The sequence below is a fragment of the Nothobranchius furzeri genome, chromosome 16 (genome assembly GCF_043380555.1).
Source record: "Nothobranchius furzeri strain GRZ-AD chromosome 16, NfurGRZ-RIMD1, whole genome shotgun sequence".
Taxonomy (NCBI): domain Eukaryota; kingdom Metazoa; phylum Chordata; class Actinopteri; order Cyprinodontiformes; family Nothobranchiidae; genus Nothobranchius; species Nothobranchius furzeri.
The window spans coordinates 55,642,300-55,666,319 of NC_091756.1; the positions used below are offsets into that span (position 1 = coordinate 55,642,300).

The following is a 24,020-nucleotide window of genomic DNA, read 5'->3' on the forward strand; positions in this document are numbered from 1 at the left end:
TGCTCGGGTCGAGCAGGCTGCTTCATGCTCGTTCACGCTCAGGCATTGCCCGTAGCATTTGCTATCCGTAGCTTTAGCAGCAGAGAGAGGCAGAGCCAGCTCAGCGACTGTCACTGTTCCTAACGCCTAGTGACAAACCTAGCTACATTTCTGAGGACCCTTAGCTGCTTTCTGTATAACTTTATTCTAGATATTTCCTGCAAATTAGCGACAAAATAGCCATTTTCGCTCTGAACCGTTGTTTGGATTTATATAGTTTCAGCTGTGATCAAGGATTTAAATGTTACAGATAAATTGAACCTCATTGGCGCTTTAGCTCACCTAGTAAGGTGTCTGACTCTCATGCAAAAGGCCTGGGTTAGACTTCTGTTGTGAACATAATTTGTCATTTGAGTTTCTTTTTTACATTAATGATATATTTTTTACAGTAAAAAGACGCCCAAATTTTTATTTGAGACTTGCCGAAAGGCATTGAATTCACGGATAAAAAATATGTGGGTTTAACTTTCATTTTGGAACTATTTTTCAAGCATGGGAAAGGAATGATCTGAGAATGCAGGAGGACTGACCCATCATAAACCCTTGACGGCTGTACACTGAAATCACCTCTGTTGCTATTGCAGTGGGGATTCCGAAAAATGACCAACCAGATTAACCTATGAAATTTATATCATATATAAATATCCCGGATACTTATATATCGATCTAAGTTCATACATCAACCTGTTTGATCTCATTTTAATCCAAAGATTAATGTTTAATTTAGATAATTAAATTTAATAGCAAAAGTTATTTTAAATCAGAAGCTAGCCTTCAAATACCTGAGGTTCTGTGTGTGTGTGTGTGTGTGTGTGTGTGTGTGTGTGTGTGTGTGTGTGTGTGGTTCCTCACCTCTTCTCCTCAGGTGTGACAGGCAGGCCGCACCAGGTGCCATCGATCAGAGGCAATTAAGGTGGAGCACTCAAAGCTGACCGGAGGAGGAAAGCAGATGCCAGATGATTAAGCCACACAGCTTGGTAATCAGGTCAGCTCTGTGTTTCCTTGCGCTTCCCAGTGATTTTCTCACGAGTAATGTTTTGTCTCGCAGCCGGCCCGACTTTCTGAGTTCCCAGGATCTCCCAGCGTCTTCCCTGAACCGTGGTGTCCGCTTCACCCCGTGCTCCTCCTGGCTGCAGTGCTTCAGCCTTTTCATCTATGCCCTGTTGGATCCTCCTCTTCTCCACCTGCCTGTCCACCCTCGAGCCTCCAGTGAAATCTCAACCTCAGCCTGCCACACTCCCACACTGGACCTCTCCAAACACTCCTCGCCGCGCAGACCAGTAAGCTCACCCCCTTCAATTCTATTATCAGAACAGTCTCCTTGCTCCTCGACTCACCTTCTGTTTCCCCTTCAGAACCGCCTCTGCGAACCCGTCCAGAGTTCCTCCACCATTCTGAGAACCCGCTGAACTTTCAATAAAACTGTTAAACTTTCTCCTGTGTCCGGGTGTGTTCGCTCCAGAGTCTCCTAGAGAATCATGACAATACCCAGAAATATCATACCTTTTCTGTGTTTCGTTTCAATAATGAGGCAAGTTTAAAAATGAAGTAATTTATTACTGACAATTTTAAACTGAAAAATTTGAAACGAATTATAAAAATGACAATTCATGGATGGCATTTTTAATGTCAATCTTTAACAGTTTTGATATCAAACTTGTTTAAAAGCAAACCTGTGACTGAATGGAGCTAAAATGAGAATGGTGAGTTTTGGATGCGTAAATGAAGTTCTCAGAAGGTTTCTTTCAGAGGGAATGAAAGCGTTATGGGTTGAAATGATGATTTGCAGATAACTGAGTTATTTTGAGAGAAACAGCAAACACATTCTCGTGTTCTACCTCACCCAAACAGGACCCTCTTGTGGATCAGGAGGATGGTGATTCATCAAAGATGACACTTCAGCTGGTAGAGGAGACCCAAGTGTCCGATTGTCTGATCCAGAGTTGTCCTGGGCACACGGTTTATGAAGCGTTTGGCATATGAACGTTCTCATCTTAACTTAACTTCAGAAATCAAGGACTCTGGTAGAGTCTTCGTTAGCTGGTGACAGTTTCGTTTATTCTTCAGCTATTCTGGTCGACGAGACTAGAACAGCAGGCAGAGGGTCAGGGTGGCCGTCCCTGGCTCCTCAGGATGATGTGTGGTTTCAGAACTGAACGTGAATCAGTGATGGTTACAGATCACAGCGGGCCAGATGCGGCCCACGGGCCTTGAGTCTGACATATGTGACTTAGATGTAGCCATTCTTACGCTGACAAAAATGTAACTAAGTAACTTTTACTTTGAGTACATTTTGTTTACGATACTTTTTACTTTTACTTGAGTAAAAATTTAGGCAAGTACTTTTACTTGTAAATGAGTAAAAAATTATCAAAGTATTGGTACTCGTACTTAAGTAGGAAATTTTAGTACTCTTTCCACCTCTGCCAACAAGCCACTTGTTTAGGAGGTCAAAATTGATGAAACTCAAGGATTTACGATTAAAATGTTGCAGTTTATTATGTTGTCCTAAGATAAGAATCGGGCTAGGTTTCATTTTGTATTCTTGATTTGGTTAGTAATTTTCACATCCGACTAGTGACCTTGTTGTACCAATCAACTGTATCTGTTATGCCATTGTCTCTAACATGGACATGATATGCTTACTATTTTGGTTTTTAATACAGGGTGGCCTTCAAGTCAATTGGTGCAGAAATCTGATTTTTTTTAGACTAAGTTTCATCTTTGATTGAGGTAGTGTGGCAAACGATTGAGTGCCTCTGTGCACAGAAACCTATTTGCTCACATTCTTCAATCTATTTTGTGTGATTTCCCCCCAAAAATTTCTTGGTATTGATGCTGGGCTCCTCCCAAGAATTGAATCTAGGAAGTCTGACACCCTAAGCAAGAATCATACTACTAGACCAACAAGCCACATTCTTAGAAGATAATTTTTGAGGAAACTCAAAGATTCAAGATTAAAATGTTGCAGTTTATTACATTATCCTAAGATAAGGATGAGGCTAGGCTTTATTTTGTATTCCTGATTTAGTTAGTAATTTTGACCACATTAAGACCCTGCTGACCAGTTAAATGTTAAAATCAGATTATGTCCTCCTGCGCCCCTTTTCTCATAGCCTGGCCTGCCAGACTCGTCCTCTGATTAATTCTACACACAGAGAACTAACCGATGCTGGCTGGTCAGGCTAGTTTTCTCATGTTTGATTTAAGTTTAAAAGTGTTAAAAATAAGGTTTTTTCATTGTTTGACTAAAAATAAAACAAAGCAGTCACTATTTTATTTTTCATAGACAATAAAAAATACACTGCTCACAAGAATAAAAGGAACACTTTTTCTATTGGGCCTGGCATGAAATCAATTAAACCTGTCTGATAATTTCCTGGTTGATTTAGCAGCTGAGGGCAGTGTTAATCACTTTCAGCTGTATTGGTGTTCATGGACTTAACGACAGGTGCACTAAAGTGGCAACAATTACAAAACCCTCAAAACAGGACTGGTTTAACAGAGGTCATTTCAAGTTTCTCCGTCTTGATCTTTTTCGGCTGGTTTTCCACTCGTGCTAGTTTTGGCTCTCTACTGGCGGTATGAGGCGATTCCTTAACCCTACAGAAGTTGCACAGGCTGTCCAACTTCTCCAGGATGGCACATCCACATGTGCTGCAGCAAGAAGGTTTAATGTGTCTCCCAGCACAATCTCCAGAACACGGAGGAGATTTCAGGAGACTGGCGGTTATTCTCGGAGAGCTGGACAGGGCCGTAGAAGGTCCACAACCCATCAGCAGGACCGATGCTGTCAGACTCGAAGACTGGGTTCGGGAGTAAGAGCTTTATTTAAGACTGCTGGCTGAAAGCGGTGCTGGAAAGGCTGACGGTTGGATGAGGTCTGAGTAAGGAAGGTGGAGGTTCAGCTGTATTAGCTTCAGAATACTCTGATCACGGATCACGGTGGAACGATGACTGAGTGAAGAGCCGGTGTGGCGTCTGCCATATATAGACACGGATTGCCGCAGGTGCAATGTGGAGGGAATCCCTGCGAGGGGCATGCTGGGTAATGTGGTCCAAGATGGAAGCCGGTCAGCTGGGAGAGCCTGGCCTGGGGGCTTGGACTCTGACCGATGCATGCTCCTTTGTGCGAGGCGGAACAGGCTGAGCACTGCTCGTGCCCTACAGAATGACCTTCAGAGGGCCACTGGTGTGAATGTCTCTACCCAAACAATCAGGAACAGACTTCATGAAGATGGCCTGAGGGCCCGACATCCTGTAGTGGGCCCTGTGCTCTGCCCAGCACCGTAGAGCTCGAATGGCATTTGCTCAAGAACACCAGAATTGGCAAGTCCGCCACTGGCGCACTGTACTTTTTACAGATGAGAGCAGGTTCACCCTGAGCACCTGTGATAGACGTGAAAGAGTGTGGAGACGACGAGGAGAACATTATGCTGCCTGCAACGTCGTTCAACATGACAGGTTTGGTGGTGGGTCAGTGATGGTCTGGGGAGGCAAATCCATGGAGGGACGCACAGAACTCTACTGCCTAGGAAATGGTGCTCTGACTGCCATAAGGTATTGAGATGAAATCCTTGAACCCGTTGTCAGACCCTACGCTGATGCAGTAGGTCCTGGTTTTCTCCTAATGCACGACAATGACCGGCCTCATGTGGCAGGAGTATGCAGGCAGTACCTGGAGGATGAAGGAATTGAAACTACTGAATGGCCTTCACGATCCCCTGACTTAAACCCAATAGAACATCTGTGGGACATTATGTTTCGGTCCATTAGGCGGCGCCAGGTTGCTCCTCAGACTGTAGAAGAGCTCAGGGATGCCCTCACACAGATCTGAAGAAGAAGAAGAAGAAAGTATCATTTCTATAGCGCCTTTCAAGATAAAAATCACGAGGCACTTCACAAAAGCAAAAAATGTAAAAATATGAAAAAGAATTTAGAAAATGTTTCAAAATATATTTAAAAATTAGCAAAAATAGGCAATTGTGATTAAAAAATGTTAAGAGAGAGAGTGAACAGGAAAGAGGGAAATCAGTGGATCCTGAGGAAGGTGGAATAGGTGAGGAGAGCAGAATAAAGAGAGTGGTGAAGAAGGTCATACAAAAGCCAGCTTGAACAAGTGAGTCTTCAGCTGCTTTTTAAAGGAGACCACTGAGTCCACTGATCTCAGGCTCAGGGGGAGAGAGTTCCAGAGTCTGGGGGCCACAGCAGCAAATGATCTGTCACCTTTGGTCTTTAGCCTGGTGCGCTGCACAACCAGTAGGCTTTGATCACTGGAGCTCAGGGACCTTCTGGGGGTGTAGGGACTAAGAAGATCACCAATGTAAGATGGTGCTGGTCCACGTAAGGCCCTATAGACCAGCAGGGGCGGCGTTAAGCCCGGCTACTTGGGCTGAAGCCCCGGATGTTTCATGGAAAGCCCCGGATCTAAATTGCGGAAGTAACATGCAGTACCTAAGTCCAACAGAGAGGGAGCAGCTGGCAGTAGTTTGTATACAGCCTGCCTGAGCCTCCACCACTGAAGAAGAAGCCCTTCAGTAGCCGGCTTCTTCTGCAGTCTCTGCCTGAATTGAGTGAAGATGGACATAAGGACGTTTTTTAGACCAAAAGTACAACGACAGAACCCCAGCTTTGATGAGACTGGTGTTGACTCAGGTTTGTGAGTCTTATTTGAAAATATTTGTTGTGCTGCTGGTTTGCCTAAAGTTAGTTTATCAGGTAAAGTTGTTGGAGAAAGAAAGGGAATATTTACTATCATCTCACACTAAACACTAACAGGAACAATACTCTGCCCTGAAAATGCTTAATATGTAGCTTCAGATTAAAAATTATGTGGTACAAGACATACCTGATGTTGACTAGTGCGTGTCACGTGTGTGTGTGTGTGTATGTGTGCGTGTGGTGCGTGTGTTAAGCCCCGGATGTTCTTCAGTCCTTAATCCGCCCCTGTAGACCAGAACCAGGATCTTGAAATGAACCCTGAAGTTGACTGGCAGCCAGTGAAGCTGGAGCAGAAGCGGGGTGATGTGGGTGTGTTTTGATCTGGGAGGAAATGCCACAAGACACCATCCGTTGTCTCATCAGGAGCATGCCCCGACGCTGTCAAGCATGCACAGAAGCTCGTGGGGGCCACACAAGATACCGAAAAGCAATTTGAGTTGCAGAAATTTAAGTTTTTGAAATAATGGACAAGCCTGCCACATCTTCATTTCACTTCGATTTTAGGGTGTCTACACAATTGAGCCCTCTGTAGGCTGATAACTTTTATTTCCATTAAAAAACTTGGCATCCTTTTGTTCCTAAGACATTGCCCTGTCGTTATTTGTATAGATATCCAACTTCATATTGAGATCTGATGTATTTAACGTGTTTCTTTAAAGTGTTCCTTTAATTTTTGTGAGCAGTGTAGAGAGAACAGATTAATGTAGAACATTCTTCTGAATGTGTCCCTGAAAACCTAATTGTATTATGACAGATGCTTAGTGCCTGACACCCGAACACTTCAAAGGAAAAGAGATTGTAAGTTAACCTCGCATTATTTTGTTCTGCCGCAGCCTGGAGGAGGAAGAGGAGGAGGAAGAGGAGGAGGAGGAGGAGGGGGAAGGAGGAGCAGGACAAGGAAGGCTGCCGCGCAGCCCGAAGCGGGACGTTCCTGGTCCGGGCCGGAGTACACACGCGCAATGACGGGGATAAATAAGGAACGGTAACGACCGTTAGAGCCAGATGGACCAGCGCCGAGATCCGCTTTAACACACCGGTGGCGGTTCAGCGTCGACATGGTAGGACAAACGGTGTTCCGGTTCGGTTCAGTGTCACCTGCTGCTGCTGTGCTGGTTCAGACGCATTGCGAGGATTTACAGGAGTAACAACCTACGCAGCTGAAATTGGATCGGTTCCTTTTGTTGCTTTAACTTCACTGTTTCTCTATTTTACGTAGCCCGGTTGTGTTCTGATCGGTCCGAACCAGGTTAATAACACATCCACTGCTTACACAGTAACACAACGCATCGGCTTAGGGGAAATACATCATCACGATCAGATTTTTTTTTTTTTTTTTTTTTTTTTTGGATTTTGCAAACGGGACGGAACCCGTCCTCCTATTATTATCCGAACTTTTACAGCCCCAGCTTGGCATTTGACAAAGCGGAAGCCGTCAGCCTTAAAGTTCGGTTTGTGGAGCGTAACGGGCCGGGCCGAATTATCAATAAAACATCAACACCAGACCTCAGTCACACTACTAGAAGTTCCGATAAACGCTAGGAACACTGCAGAAGTTTTCACTTGGCACAGTGGACCGAGAGGTGCCGCGGGTACACACATATCCCACCTGCAGATGTAGCCGAACACTGACGGAAACGTCCGTGTGTGTACCCGGAACCATCGTTGTGTGTAGCCTAGTAGACCTTCACTAGTCTAGATAGTTGAAGTTATGGAGAGCAAATCCCACAGCAGCGGGCCTGTTTCTGCCCCGGATCCCTTCCCCTGGTCTCTATCACTGTACCGTACTCCAGGTCCAGACGAGTTTGTATTAGTCAGCAGAAAATGGCCGCAGTCCGAGCCAGCGAGTTGGGGTGAACCGAGAGACCGATAGAGGGCCTCCATTACCGGCAGAAACAGAGGCAGACAGCTGCCGATGTTACGCAGAGATTCGTTTCCCAGGCGAAAATGCGCTTCATCAGGATGTTTTATCCCGCGCTCAAGTGGACAACTGGAGAAATCAAAGCAATAGACTGTAAGAAAAGAAAAAAAGAAAAAAAAACTATCATGTCATTTTGGAGGAACTTGACCAAAGATGAAGAAAATCGCATCTTTTTGCGGTGGAACATATCTCAGCATACCATCAGGGACCAGCTCCTTAACTAACGTCAGCATAAAGTCACAGACTGCAAAATTCAAAATGCGTGTATGATTTAGGAAGAGCAGGAAACGTGTCCATACCAATATTATGGAAATGGCAAATTTGGCCACAGGATGGACGGAAAGACAATGGGAGCAGGGGCGCCCCCAGGTTTTCTATGGGAGGGGACCAGATGAGGGCCACTAATCTTGAGGTTTTCACTCAAATCAAAAGCAACAACACTACAGAATTTCAGAAGTTTCATGTACTTTTAGTCTAAAATGGACCATCAGACTTGTAGAAATGCCTTCCTAAACAGCTCCAATTAGGGTTTTTATTCCAATTGGTCATCATGCTCTAAAGGTCAAAAAAGGACACTAACATAAATACATAGAAAACTACTCACTAAAGCTTTTCTCTCATTCACTCATCTTCTGAAACCACTTTATATTCATGGTGAGGGTAGTTGGGAGCTAATGCCTAGCTGTCACTGGGCAAGAGGGTGGGGGTCAGCCTAGACAGGTCACTAGTCCATCACAGGGACACTTGGAGACAAACACTCAAATCTTATGACAATTTAGCAGAGGTGTGGACTCGAGTCACATGACTTGGACTCGAGTCATTATTTTAATGACTTCTGACTTGATAAAATCTATAAATACTTACGACTTGACTTGGACTTGAATGCCAATGTCTAGTGACTTGAATCAACTTGCATGTATTTACTTGCTGAAGACTTGAACATATTTGATGTTTTAGCACAAAGGTGGCACGACATGGACAAAAATCATAAATTGTTCTTCGTTCTGGGTTTGATTTTGTACTGCTAAATGCAGCAACACTTTGTTTATAATCCGTTTCAGTTGAGTAAATAAATTAAGCTTTAAGAAGCTTTATATCTGGAATTTAATATTGTCATAAAATTGAAGTTGGACATATGACTTGAAAATTCAAAGTTAAGGACTTGGACTTCCACATCTTTGACTTTGGACTCGACTTGGTTGCCTTTGACTTGGACTTGACTTGAGACTTGACTGGAAAGACTTGTGACTTGCAAAGCAGTGACTTGGTCACATCTCTGCAATTTAGAGTCACCAGTTGACAACTTGCATGTTTTTGGTCTGCGGGGGAATCCAGAGTACCTGAAGAAAATCCACTAAAGGAGAACATGCTTCTTGTTGCTCTTTAAAGAGCAAGTCACCCCCTACCAGAGTCTAACTCCACTCCCACTTCATGTTTGAAAAATGCAACAAATGCTGTTGCCTGGCAGACCGAGAGGGTGGAGCTGCTGACAAATACACACACTCACGACATTGTGACATCATAATGTACCAGTTTACATCATAGCATGCCTCTTAGCCAATAGCGGTGGCAGATTTAAATTCAAATACAGTGCAGAGTTTTTACCTGACAACGGCACAACACTGACAGTTTTAGGCAGAATATTTAAATTTTAACTAAGATGCACTGAAGTGCCAAATTATTGACTACACGTGTCTGCAGCACGATTAGACACTTGTTTATTTAGTTTATCAGCAAAAAAAAAAAGTAGATTTGGGGGTGACTTGCTCTTTAAAGAAAGCATGTACTGCTGTACTTTTATATACTTCATTGCCTTGCTCTATGATGCCTTTTTTAGCTTGATGTTTGCGATTCATTAATCTCTCCTCTAGAGTTGATTTTGAATGTTTTTAATGTTAAGTGCACTGTCTTCATAGACTCGATTTCCCATGATGCTCTGCTGTATTGAGCCGCACAGGTGTTTGACATCTACTGTCCTGTTTAACTAAGGACGTTTTGTGTGAACCTCCTCAACTCCTGATGAAGGTCTCTGACCGAAAGCTCGACAAATAAAGCTCTCACATCGTAGATTGAAGTGTGCGGATTCTTATCTGTTTAACTCTCCTCTTTCATTAACATCATGATTGTTTACAATATCTGCAGCTCAAGTTCAGGACTGAACAGGGCACTGCCATGGAGACAACACATTAAAACCAACTTCAGTTAAACTGAAAAGCCACATCTGTGTTAAAATGACAGTGAATGAATTATTCTAGTTTTAATAATAATAATAATAATAATAATATTAATGATACATCAGACTTATATAGCGCTTTTTAGGACACTCACGCTTTACAAACACACACAAACTACAGGAGGATGACTAGGGGAATGCCACTTTGAACAGATGAGTTTTGAGCAGTGATTTAAAATTGGGGAACGATTCAGAGTTCCTGATGTTTTGAGGGAGCGAATTCCAGAGGGTCTGGGCGGCGGCTGCGACGAAGACTCGATCCCCCAGGGTGCAGTTTGGATTATGAAAGGATGTGCATTTACATGCAGTATCAGAAAACAGAATTATTGCTTTAGTCCAACTAAAGTTGGACTTTGTAATGCATCTACACCTTAGTCTGGCTCAAGTTGAACTTAACAGGACTATTCTTAATCGACCTAAGGTACCTAGATAAAACCAAACTTCTCTGCCATGATCACAAGCGACGAGGCAGCAAAAGTGGTCTTCTGATGCATATTCACCAAAAACTATGCATGCATCTGAGGTGTAACACCATCAGACAGTACAGTATGTGCCAAATGCAGTGTGCTGCAGCGTTGGTATATTTTTCTTCGGCCATTTAGAATATTTTACTTCTACTCTCTCTGCTTCAGTCTCACAAGCATTTGTTTACCATTTGTGTGTAGCTACAGGCCAGGGGTCCTCAACTAAATGTGTTTTTACCAGCAGACACCGTGAGGGCCAGATGCTGTTCTAAAATAAAGTATTATTGTATCCTAATTTATTAATATTAAAATGGCTTTGTTTTCCATCTAAACGGCTTTGATTGTAGTTTTAATGTGCTTGGAGAACGTAAACAATTATTGATATTTGGGACATGAATTTTGCTGCTAAAATTCAAAGTCCCCCAAAGGGTTGGGGGGCTAGGTGGAAAGGTCTGGCCAGCCAGATGTGGCCCGCAGGTTGCCAGTTGAGGTTCACTGCTATAGGCGCTGCTAAGGTATAATGCCAGAATGAAAGGGCACATGTCGCCAGCTACTGTTGTGGAGTCAAACATACTTTATTCAGTCATTTCTATTTTGTAAAGCACATACAAACTAGGATAAAGGCTACCTCTTTGGTTAAGGTACTTGCTCGATTATTGCCTTAGCCCCAACATAGATGCACATGTAATTGCACTGATTTATTAGCCTGGCAAGCCAGACTAAATAAATGTATTATTTAGTCTGGCAACGCTCCATTGACGGCTCTCGGTTGTGGGGCGGGTTCTACCGTTGTCTTTCAAATGATCTCCGCATTCCACTGGACAATGAATGTGACATACTCTTGTTTCACTCTGTTGCATCATCCCACCCACCAGGCATATAGAGTGCCCTGATTGGCCCACAAAGTGGATAAAGCTCTGTGATTTGTTCACTAAGCAGATTGAGCACTATGATTGGCCCACCATTATGGACCAAACATTCCCCATCACGCGCTCTGCGCTCCTCTGACCAAGGCCTGCTCGTTGTTCCTCGTTCTAGGTGTCGTACCCGTGGGACCGGGCTTTCTCAGTCCTAGCACCGTTACTCTGGAACCAGTTGCCACCCCCAGTTAGGCTGTCCCCATCTCTTCCAGTCTTTAAGAATCACCTAAAAACACACCTTCTCCGCTTGGCGTTTCCAGAACATGTTTGATTTTGGCCCTCTTTTATGTTGAATTTATTTCACAGTTTTCATTGGTTCACTCAATCCATCCACTCAATCCAAATGTGTTTCACACATTTTTCCTGTACCAGAATGTTTCATCTATCTTGTAATTTGTATTTTGTAATTTGTATTTTGTAATTTGTATTTTGTAATTTGAATTGCTTTTATTGTTGATTTATTCAATATATTTACCTACAACTGTACCATGTTCAGCGCTTTGGGCTTCCTGCGGAAGGCGCTTTATAAATAAAGCTTTGATTGATTGATTGATTGATTGACCAATCACAGCTCTTTATGTGTTTGAAACCCCTCTAGAGAGCTGTGATTGGCTAGCCAGAGTCCTGGTAGGAGCTGCTGAGGTTCCAATGGAGCATGCCTAGACCAAACTTTGCGAAGCAAGAATTTGGTCTAGTTCACTAGGCTACTGATTTATAGAATTCTTCTACGATAAGCAAACAAAGCCTGAACAACCATGAATTGAGGCCTGAGGAGCCATGTAAAACATTCAGAGCTAAGAATAGCTACAAGGCACGAAAAACTCACCCTCTTCCATCCTGAGAGACAATGTAGGTAATCAGGTTGTAGCCTTTTGACAGAGCTGGGGTGATTTTTGCCATTCTGCCCAGCTCAGCATCTGTGCTTCAAGGGGCTCCATTGTGTCATGTGGGTTTGGTTTGCTGCTCTACTGCAGAGATGTGCATCACCCTTGACAAAAAATAAACAAATAATAAAACAACAGAGTAAACACAATAAACAGCATTACAAAGAACAGAGGTACACCTGCAAAAATGCATCAAATGTAAACAAACGGTGCTTTTGGTGTGTAGTAAAGACAAATATCACTGTAATCTAATGAGAGTTGGTGAGAAAACAGCATTTTTTAAGGTGCATTTCAGCAATTTTGAAGTGTGTTTTGTTAGAAATTATTTCAGTCTTTCCTATTGGTAGATGGCAACCTAAGCAAGCTTTGTTCACATAGTTTACAGCTTTTTTATCATCTACGACCCTGTCTTATATCAGATATTCTAAATGTCCTAGTAGTTTGTGTGGTTTAATTTGCATAAAGTTTCACATTACTCCGTTATTCACAAGGAGTTCTGTGTAACCCTTGATATATTACATATCTCAATGTCAATCTATTAAATATTTCAGTGTTAAAATATTTTTATAACATCTTAGCTCAAATGTATATATCTTTTCATTAATGCACAGTTTTATGTTTTAGTAAGTAAATGTATTTAGGTCCTTTGTCTTTTTGAAATAGTTTTTTTTTAAAGTGTGTTTTTTTTTTCTCTCTGCTTGTGTTTCTGTTATTGTTCAAGCAGCACAGAGAGGTCAGATTATTCTGGAGACTAAAACACAATACTCCAAAGTTTGTTCCTAATTAATATTTCTGTATCATGAATTGCTTTTAGATTTTTTTTTTCTTTGAAGGTGTGGTTCGCTGAAAACTATTTTTTTTTTCATGATTATAATCAAATTGTATCTGTTTTTGATGCAGACTGAACATGAAAATAGTCTACTACACCTATCTCCTGCATTAGCTTCTGAACGAAAATAGATGGTGGAACTCTAGGATTTGTAATGTCTGACAGATCTACACTGTCGCTTAACATTCATGAACTCATCCATCTTGACTCTCGACGGGGAAGGCTGTTGTTGTTTTAACGTCCAGGAAACAGTAGAACATCTTGGCTAGTAGAAGCTAACTGTTAGCATTAGCAACACCACCACACAGCAGAAGGTCCTCCAGGCTTGTGTTAGTTGTGGAGGTAAACATCCACAAATTTTAGTTAAAAAAAATTGTGCACCAGTATATTCTTTCCCTCTGACAACAACTTGCAAGACATTCATTCCTACAAGAGACCACTGCAAATGTACAGTATTGATTAAACAAGTGAACCAAACCTTTAATAAATCCCTTTAAAGTCACCACCAAGACCCTGAACACTGAGCTGCTGTTGTCCACAGATTTATTGACGGAGAGAGAAACTAAAGCTAAACATAATTTGATCACATCATTCATTTAAGGTGGACCTATTGCACAGCACACATTTTAACAAGGGTTGTGTTCCACTCCTGCAGCTCGACATACAGGTTGTTCTTAAAATGAGCAGGCCTAATTTAAAATAGAACACCTCCATCATTTATTCACCTGTGCTTTGTGACTCTTGAGTCAGAATGTCTGTAAAAAAACAAACAAACACTGAGTTGATGGAAGCAACACACATCTGACTGATCCAAACAAATGAGCTGAATTATTACATTTTACAAACTTTTTTTACTTAACCCTTATATTTTGGTGCACTAAGATGAAAAATGTTAGTAAAGAGTTGTATGAGGGTTAAATGAACAACATTAATCGGCTTGTTCAGAATGCTGCTGCTTGAGTCTAAACAAGAACTAAGAGAATGGGCACATCACTCCTGTTCTTAGATCCCTACACTGGTTACCAGTTGACTGCAGAATAGATTTCAAAGTGCTCCTATACTCAATGTCATGGGGCCAAAATACATGTCCGATCTCATTCCTGTTTATACACCCAATAGGGCTCTGGGATCCCTTGGAAACAATCAGCTGGTAGAATCTCAGGTCAGAACAAAACATGGTGGAGATGCATTTAGTTACTATGCTGCTCACATCAGCTTCCCCATGACCTCAGATGTGCCCCAACCTTAGTGTTGTTAAAACAAAACTAAAAACACTAATGTACTCATCAGCCTTTTAATTGTTTCTTATCATGCGTCGTCTCCACTGTAATCTACGCTGTAACTTTACCTTCTGTTTTAGCTCTAAACTGTAATTCTATCTGTGTGTATTTTTATTTGTGTTTTTATGTGTTTTCATATCATGTCCCGATAATTGTAAAGCACATTGAATTGTCTCTTTGTTTGAAATGTGCTCTATAAATTAAGCTGTCTTGCCTTGCTTTAATGCTGATGAAACAATGCTGAGGTGTAACTAAGCTTGGTCTGAGGATGTCTTTACTGAAAAAAGTTCGATTTGGCCCGATTCCTGCCAGCAGTACACAGAGCAACCAGTAGATGGCAACATAGTCTCAGAAACGGCCCTGCTCTGTACAATAAGGTTGTACAGATCTGTATTCAAGCTGCTTTGTAAACAACTTTTACCTTAGTCTAACATTTAAAATAGGATTTTAAACAAAACTGGTCATTCCCTGACCATTGACCATTTTTATTGGGGAATCTTGTGTGATGGATCCAATAAGCCATTTGTCTCTGTGGACTTGAATGTTGAACCAGTTCACCCTTTTGCTAGTAAGCCCAATCCACTCTTCCAACTCTCACCCCACTGGGAGGTATGTGGTGGATGAAAGGTCCAAATCTGAGTGACGGCCACGTCATCTCAGAACGTTCAACAAAACAGATGTGTTAGTGATATTGATATTTATGTGTTTAGTACAAGTATACAGAGGTTTCACTTGCAGCCAACTTCTTGTTTTAATTGACACCCTTTTGTGCGTTGTGTTGCGAAAGCAAATGGCCCAGAAACATCTGAACTCACATTTTTGATTGGGGTGTCAGTAGAGAGGTGAGAGGCCATCTTTGGAACACTGACTGGAGCTTAGTCTTCCTCAGATTACACAGTGATCTATATAATTAATCACTGTTGTTGAAGCTATTTAGGTTAGTTACAGTTGCTGGGTTATTTATTGGGTTTAGTTGTTGGTTAATGATGAATTTATTTATTTTAATTTTGCCTGTGAGAATCAGCCAGGAAGGAAAGAGGTGTTTTGTTTTCTATAAATATGGGGACTGGTGTTGGACCAGCATGCACTGGGTTGGGCCTATAGTTTTTTTTTTCACCAGAGCAGGAGAAGCAGCAGGAAATGGAGAAGCATATAGTACTTTCCAAGTTGGATGAATAAACACAAAAAATATTCAACAGATCGTTTGGACATTGGACTTCTTTTGCCTGTGTACAAGACATCACTTCAGTGTGGCAGTGGCTTAAGGATTTAAAACATTAAGGAAATTGGTTGGACAAACAAGGAATCACCACTACAACTGTTTTATTTCCACTCATAATCAGCCGTCCTGCTTTTGTGTGTGTTTTATCATTTTGTTGAAAACTTCTCATGTGTTTTCCCTTGTATTTGTTTTGTTGACATTTTAAGTGTGTGTGTGTGTGTGTGTGTGTGTGTGTGTGTGTGTGTGTGTGTGTGTGTGTGTGTGTGTGTGTGTGCACTTGTCTTTATGGGTTTGTGTGGACCAACCCCTGACGGGAGACAACATTGTGTGGACATTCACCATTGTGTGGACATTTACCCGGTCCACACAACCAAAATCCTAGAGGAAGCTTCCTTTGTCCCACCTAGAGTTAAACATAATTTTTGCACCATTCTGGCTATAGTGGAAGTCAGGGTCCACACAAACAACTCAGAAAACATAGTCCACACAAACCCATAAAAACATGTGTGTGTGTGTGTGTGTGTGTGTGTGTGTGTGTGTGTGTGTGTGTGTGTGTGTGTGTGCTCTGTCTTCTTGATCCCCAGTGAGTCGTGGAGGATGGCGGCTGCTTATACTGAGCCAGGATCCTCTGGAGGTTTCTTCCTGTTAAAAGGGAGTTTTCCTCTCCACTGTCGCTTTATGCTTGCTTAGAATGAGAATTGCTGTAAAATCACTGACACTAGTCACTGACTTGATGCAATTTGCTGGGTTCCTTATTTAGGAAACATTATTTCTGATTGGCTTAATGAACTGTGAATTGGAATGTTTATTATGTGAAGTGCCTTGAGACGACTCTTGTCGTGATTTGGCGCTATATAAATAAACTTGAATTGAATTGAATTAATTGTTTGAGAAAATAATGTTCTCCTTCAGTGAACATGAGACTTTTATGGTAAATGGCCAGTACAACCAGCGGAACAGTCACTTTGCCAGGCCCTCCCTTCGTTCCTTTTTTTGTCCCCACTCCCCCACCTACTCGTGGACATCGGGCACTCCCGAGTGTCTGCCTCATCTCCTCCCACCTACCTTTCCTCTAAATACATCAGCTTGAATTCATCTCTAAAATAGATGCTTGGTTACAGCTTATACTTGAATCATGGGAGCACTGGTAGATCACTCAAGATTTCCATCAGTGATCCTTCAATAGCAATAAATCATGCAGTAATCATGTTTGTAATGTGTTTGTTTCTCATGTAGGATGAGTTCCATCCATTCATTGAGGCTCTGCTGCCCCAGGTTCGTGCCTTCGCCTACACGTGGTTCAATCTCCAGGCCAGGAAGAGAAAGTACTTCAAAAAACACGAGAAGAGGATGACAAAAGAAGAAGAGAGAGCTGTCAAAGATGAATTACTGGGGGAAAAGGCAGAGGTGGGACTGATTAGTTGAGAAGTATGAGTCAGAAACCGCTTTTAAAAATCTGGTCACAAATCTAATTTTAAAATGTCATTTTGTTCGTAGGTGAAACAGAAATGGGCCAGCCGCCTTTTGGCTAAGCTAAGAAAAGACATAAGACCTGAATGCAGAGAGGACTTTGTCCTGTCCATCACTGGGAAGAAGGCTGCATGCTGTGTTCTGTCAAACCCTGACCAGAAAGGCAAAATGAGACGCATAGACTGCCTCAGACAAGCTGACAAGGTGAATGCATCACATCAGCCTAATCTTCATGAGTTTAGTATGGTGGGCTAATGTGGTGGAGCACGTTTGTTTCCTTGGGTTTTGTTTTGAACTTTTCCAATGATTCGTTTATCATTACTAGTACAACTCAATGGAATACAGCTTCACCACTAACTCAATTGCATAGTTTTAATAACTTAAAACTGGGAGTTGTCACGTTGTGGGTTGGAGGAGTTGGACCCAATGTGCAGATACCCAGAATGACACAAGGCAGGAGAGGATGTAAAGGAAAACATTTATTAAGAATGATGAAGCCTAAATAAAACCTAGAAGGGCACAAAAGCCAAAAATCCTAGAAGGGCACGAAGCCAAAAAAATCCTAGAAGGGCATGAAGTCAAAATCCTAAAAGACCTGAGAGGGGGGGGGGAGGCAACAACGCTGACAAGGACAATGGACCAACAACACACTGAGATGAAGACAGGGTTATATACACAAGGGTTGGGTGATTAGGGAATTGTGCACAGGTAAGACTAATAAACAGAGGAGGAGCACAACAGAGCAGGGGAGGAAACCAGCCCTAAAAATGGGGAAGGGAGCAAAATGAACTAAAGGGAGAATACTGACTAGATAAATACTAACAGAAGACTAATGATAAAAGGTGACTAAGGGAAAACATGAGGGAACCCTAGAGAGAGCCTGGAGGGGGCTGGGGAACCACAGGGCCACTGAAGCCTAGGGGGAACACCTAAGGGAAAAAACCTGGAGTGGGCTGGGGAACACAAGGAGACACATGAGGAGGGATGCAGGCAAGGTGACACATGAGGAACACAAGGAGACACATAAGGGAAACCTAGAGAGAGCCTGGAGGGGGCTGGGGAACCACAGGGACACTGAAGCCTAGAGGGAACACCTAAGGGAAAAAACCTGGAGTGGGCTGGGGAACACAAGGAGACACATGAGGGAAACCTAGAGAGGGATGGAGAACACAACGAGACACATGAGGAACACAAGGAGACACATGAGGGAGACGCAGAACGCAGACCGTGACAGGAGTAATCAGAGGTATTATTGGGTTGGAGTGCACCAAATGCAAATTTTTATTGATAGATTACAATTACTTACATTTGAATACTTACTGATGCCAAGTATTGAGACATAAGTGTTAATAAATGCACATGACGACCCGAACAGAAAACAACATATAGGTCGTTATCCCAATAAGTTCTTTTAAAAACCAGGATACAAGTTTGGACCGGTAACTGTAGATGCATGTATCTGCCAGCCATGCTCATTTCATGATATAGCGAGACTTTTACCAGGTGTACGTCAGGTTTTGTGTGAATGTCTCTGTCCAATAACCATCAGAACTGTTCTAGAGTGAGACTCTGCAATGTGAACAGCTAAGTGCTTAAAAGATTTTTATTTTTTAAAACATTTCAGCCAGTGAAACAAAAAATCTTTTAAAACTTTAGGAAATGTAGTTTTTTTAATTCTTAACTGCTGTGTCTTCTGTTGTTGATGATCTGATCAGCACATCATCCCTTTCCTTATATTACATTAAACTTTCTTGCAGTGAGAGGGGTTTTCATCCTCAGGCATAAAACTGGGTTTTATCTTTCCAAGGTGTGGAGGTTGGACCTGGTGATGGTTATCCTTTTTAAAGGAATTCCTCTGGAAAGCACAGATGGAGAACGGCTGGTGAAAGGAGGCCAGTGCTCCAATCCTGTACTCTGTGTCCAGCCACGCCATATTTCTGTCTCCGTCAAAGAACTCGACCTCTACCTCGCTTTCTATGTCCAAGAGAAAGGTATTCATGGACTCACATATGTATCACTGTGCCTGTTTTTTTTTTTTTTTTTTTTGCTGAAACATCCTCCCTAATGCAAACACATAGTCCAATCCAGTGTTTTGATGGTGTATATGGTGCATTAAAGAAGGAGTGTCAGTTTGCTGATGGAGCCATCGGCAGGAAGGTTTCTCTTGCACACTTCCTTGTCCATCCAAAAACCTGGGATACATGATTGCAGCTGAATATATTCCAATCCAATCCAATCCATCCAATCCATTTTATTTATAAAGCACATTCACAAGGCATTACAACCAAACAAGGCGCTGTACACTAAAAGTGTTAGTTAATTAAACCGGCGATATACAAACATGTCGAACACAGATAAAAGATAAAAAGGAAATACAACAAAATTCCCAAAAACTAACAGCTAAAAATCAATAAGACACAGGGAGAATAAAATATTAGAAAAACATTTTAAATGTTATAATAAAAGTTTTGAATAGAATAAAATAATAAAATAATAATAATAAATAAAAGAATAAAAGTTTTGTTCAGCACAGACCTGGCATTGACTAGACCAAACCGGGTCTGCGGCGGGGCTGCAGCACCGAGATCGCGCACGGGCCCAGTCTCCTTTAACTCTGTGCCCGTAACCGAGCGCAGATTCTCCCAGCAAACCCCAGTCTGGCGAGATCTTCGAGCCGATCGGCTGTGGCGCGGTGCCGGTTCACCCTCAGAGCCGGCCAAGTTCCCTGGGCAGGGCGCCTGGATTACTCGGCTATGCACTAGTCACACCCAGAATGCCAATGGGCTCTTCATGCTCAGGGAGTCAGATGCTAGTTTACTTTACAGGACTGGATGTTGGCAATGAGACGATTGGGTTGTCTTGTCAATTTTTCTGTGTTTGATTCCAGAAGCAGAGCAGAGCAGCAGTCCCAGTCATGCTGGAGTAATGTCTGATCAGGACAGCAGTAGGACAGCTACCATCGGTAACAGACCTGCTTTATTACTTAGGAGATATGATTAAAATAACTTGTGCATATTAATGCTCAAGGATGCACCAATACCGAAATCAGATGTCTGGTGTGACCTCTTTCTCTGCTTCTGAAAAAGTTATGTTTGAGAAAAAGTCACATTTTGCTTTTTCCTGTTCTCATAAAACCACGACTAAAACCAGATTGGCAAGTAACTGTGCCTTCTCATATGTGGTTTGTAAAAATATGTTATTGGTTCATCTCTGATAATATCTACTTATCTAAGAGAGTTCTACATTGAATGAGATGAAGTGACTGGTTCTAGACAGCCTCATGTGATCACACATTGTTGTGTTTCTACAGATGGTCCAGAGTTCCAGGAGAGTTTTGTGGCCTCAGGAGTTTTTAGTGTTGCTGAACTGATCCAGGTCTCAAGAAGTAAGTGTGCTCTACCATCAGCTTTGGTTATTAACCAGCACCATTTATTTCAGCATTAATCCTTTCCCGGACTTGTTTGAACTTCACTGGGAAAGTCCATAAACACGATGTTACACCATTTCTTGAAAGCAGACCTTCAGAGGGTTGTAACAGTTGCTGCTGGGTAAAATTGGTAGTGCCTGTGCCAGGAGGGGAGGGGTCTCCTGTAGGTAAGAAGGGACAGGAATACCACTGGTGAGCTAATAAGAGAGGAAATTAATCTAATTTATTTTTATGATGAACTCCAAGAACACCTGAGTGTGCTAGCCAGCACACATAGGTGGGCCCCATATGGAACCTACATGGGCGAGCCGTATGGGTCCCACCAGGGTTTGTCCACATTTTCCACAGTGGCCCCACAGGGGTTTACCTACAAACATTTAAAACCCTCTGAAAACCCATGTAGAGCCCTTTAAAATCGATGTGGGCAAAGATCTCTCTGGGCAAACCCTTGTGTTTTTTATTTTTATTTATTATTTTTTTTAAAGAGGCAAGCGGCTGTTAGCTGTAGCATTTCACATCAGCTCATGAGTGGCCGAGCTAGCTGGTGGCATGGTCAAGACTCGGCTGTAGTGCAGAGCAGCCACGTAGTATGGTACCGTCACTGGGTACCATTTAGCAATGGTTCAATTAGCAATGGCTGGTTCAAATTCAGTACAAAGCACAGTTTGACTCTGAACAGAGCGCAACAGTGATGTTTTAGGCAGAATATTTTATATTTTAAATCATTTATGTACTAAAATGACAACAAAATAATGACTACAAATGGCTACAGCTCTCATTTATACGGTTTATTAGCAAAAAATGTTGATTGGGCGGTGACTTGCTCTTAATATGAAATAAAGAATACAAAGTATTTTGTGGGCTTTTGTTGTTACAGGTTTTTAACATAGTGTTTGTTCTCTATATTTAGTTCCAGTTGTAACAGGAGTAGTGCCTGGTTTCTCTATGGGGGATCTGCAGGGTCACCTGGCCTATGACCTCAACCAGTCTGTCAACCAACCAGTCAGCCTCAAGCGCTCGCTGGCCAGCACCTCATCTAGCGGGTATAGCTTCATAAATCACTCTATCTACTATCGAATCCCATATTGTCCTGTATGTTGTAGAATAACAAGTAAAAATGTCCTCATTTAGAAACTCACAGGGTAAATCCCTTAGATGTCTGGGGTTTGATAGAAAAATTGAAGTCTGAAGGAGAGCCAGGCTGCTGGATGCTCTGACGGAGTCAAATAAAAGTGGGAAAAAAAACATGAAAGACTTCTGCACTGAACTTAAAAACAATCAACCAGTTATGTAAAAAGCTGCAGATAAAGATGAGGCTGTTGTCATCAGAAACAAATGTAGTTGTGTCAATGATGGTTAAATGTGTCTGTGTCGGCAGAAGCAAACGTCTTAAATCTGGCTCCATAGAGGAAGATGCTGATAGTCCAGAAGGGGAGTATTACCACTCACCTTCATCTCCTGCAAGCAGCTCCAGAAACTGGACTGATGACCTAGAAGGAGGTAACATCATCATGTACAGAGCACAGAGATCTTTAAAGGTAGCATAACAGAAGAACGTCTTAGTGGTGGAAGCCATTGAAACAATTTCTTTATTTACTTCAATCCTGTCAGAAAGTCTAGTAATATAACAGGGTCCTCAAATGGTGGACCTCAGACCAACCAGATCAGGGTCCAAATAAAGAAACAATGTTTCTGATGAATGCTTCTACAATCATTGACCCAGTACCATAAAAGAACCAGTGACTCCGTGTTTTTCAGGTCTGTTGTCCACCGTGTGGACACGGTGAGTCAGTGGTGGGTTTAATACTTTTCACATGAGCTACAAATGCGTTTTAGCTAATGGTGCAGATGGTTAGCTGGTCATAAATTCTATAACAAGTGGACTCAATGGAGTATTTTAGCATGTTTGAGAGGTTTCACCGTCAGAAAGTATGTTTGTATGTTTTTGATTCAGGTTTGTCTCCCCCAGTTAAGAAGGTTGAGCTGGACAGCCCTTCTCCTCAGGAGGACTCACCAAGAATCAGCTCCTTAACTCAGCACCACCGTCCAGTCATAGCAGTGCACAGTGGTGTGTAGCGCTTGCGCACACACACACACACACTCTCACACACACCTTTAGTAATTTACATTTATTAGTAAAATGTTTTTTTTTTTCCACAGGCCTGTCTCTAAGTCCTCATCCCTCATCTCTTCACTTTTCATCGTCTTCCTACTTCCCCCATGGAGCTATTCGCTATCCTCCTCATCTGGCGCAGGACCCCTTGAAAGATCTGGTTTCACTATCTTGTGATCCTTCAAACCAGTCCCCCAGCTCAGTGAGTACAACTGAGTCATCACACTCTTCCAGTATCATCATTCTAACAGTTGGGTTTCTGCTGTATTTCATGTCGACATTTTACGGACAGAGGGGTTTGTTTAACTGTTAATTGTTTTTCTCTGCTAAGATAAAATTCACCGAGTTCAGTTTCTATATAGAGCTGTAAAAGTGTGTTTCCCCCGTAAAGGTTTGACTCGGGTTAAGGTCAGAAGTCATGATCCCTCCAATATATCTCCCTCTGGCAGGACATGAAACCAACCTGAACTTAACATGAGCGTAACATGGTAAACTGATGTGTAATCCATTCCAAGTTTTAACATATTTATATGTAACATATTATGAAGAACTTTTTTTACCTTTAGTATTATTTTGTGCTGCTGTGTGCGTCTCTGTTTCTTCAATGAACACTCCAAACATGGAAAAACATCTGTCCATCTGTTTTCTGACAGTGTTCGGTTCTTGGAAAATGGGCCATAGGCCCATTTGTATTGTATGTAGACGTCCCCATTCAGTGCGTTTACATGCAGCCAGTAACCCTTTTAAAACCCGAATATTCACAATAACCCGGTTCCACGGGTCCTTGTAAACACCGCCAAAAACCCGGATATGCTCATAACCGGGTTTTTAAAAACCCGGTTACTACACCTGGGGTAACCCTTTTCTAACCCGAATGTTTGGTCGTGTAAACGCATATCGGGATATCCCCATCAAAGCGTGTGTTCTGCGCATGCTCCGTTCGCAAGGAATCTTGGTCTTTTGAGTAGCGAGACGTCTTGTATGCGCCAGAACACCGGAAGTAAACAACAAGTTGGGAGCAACATGGCGAGTCGAGGCACAGCACCACACTTTTGGAGTGACGAAGAAACTAAAGCGCAAACAAACGCGGTCGCTATCTCTTCCGAACTGGGAAACATGTTGTTTTCACGGATACCGGAACAAGAAGAACCGGAAATGACGCATATTGCTTCTGGACGTAGTCCATACGTCCTGACGCTACCCCAACGTCCGCATTTAAATCGGGTTATGCAAGTTAGGGATAACTCTTTCTATTTATGCTTGTAAACGGGTTATTCTGATCAACTCAGAAACCCGAATACCGAACTTAACCCGACCATAACCCGGATATTGGCTGCATGTAAACGTACTCATTGATGTCAGAGTAGAATAGAACCACCTTTCACCTGCTGGACAAGCAGCGGCTCTACTTGTTTTTTTTTTTTTTTGTTTTTTTTTATACTTCTACTTGTTTTTTTTTTTTTTTTATATATATATATACTTCTACTTGTTTACCTAAAG

At 42.2% G+C, this 24,020-nt stretch overlaps 1 protein-coding gene and 1 long non-coding RNA gene across 5 annotated transcripts in view; both read left to right on the forward strand.

Annotated features, from left to right (window-relative positions):
• The first annotated feature begins 1,226 nt into the window (after positions 1-1,226).
• Positions 1,227-1,473, forward strand: LOC139063568 (uncharacterized). The gene is made up of 2 exons (XR_011516941.1): positions 1,227-1,319; positions 1,395-1,473. It is a non-coding gene; the product is annotated as an uncharacterized lncRNA (long non-coding RNA).
• Positions 1,474-6,626: 5,153 nt separating this feature from the next.
• Positions 6,627-24,020, forward strand: part of nfic (nuclear factor I/C) — a 37,622-nt gene continuing 20,228 nt past the window's right edge. For 2 of the 4 annotated variants that reach the window (XM_015974234.3, XM_015974233.3), the window contains exons 1-10: positions 6,627-6,818; positions 16,747-16,917; positions 17,008-17,184; positions 18,788-18,971; positions 19,868-19,942; positions 20,291-20,365; positions 21,318-21,450; positions 21,786-21,907; positions 22,362-22,475; positions 22,568-22,722. In XM_015974234.3, the coding sequence (XP_015829720.1) occupies positions 6,816-6,818; positions 16,747-16,917; positions 17,008-17,184; positions 18,788-18,971; positions 19,868-19,942; positions 20,291-20,365; positions 21,318-21,450; positions 21,786-21,907; positions 22,362-22,475; positions 22,568-22,722 (1,209 nt within the window). In that variant the 5' untranslated portion in view covers positions 6,627-6,815. The remainder of the gene's footprint in view (positions 6,819-16,746; positions 16,918-17,007; positions 17,185-18,787; positions 18,972-19,867; positions 19,943-20,290; positions 20,366-21,317; positions 21,451-21,785; positions 21,908-22,361; positions 22,476-22,567; positions 22,723-24,020) is intronic. The other 2 variants (XM_015974235.3, XM_054749587.2) reach the window with 2 other exon arrangements.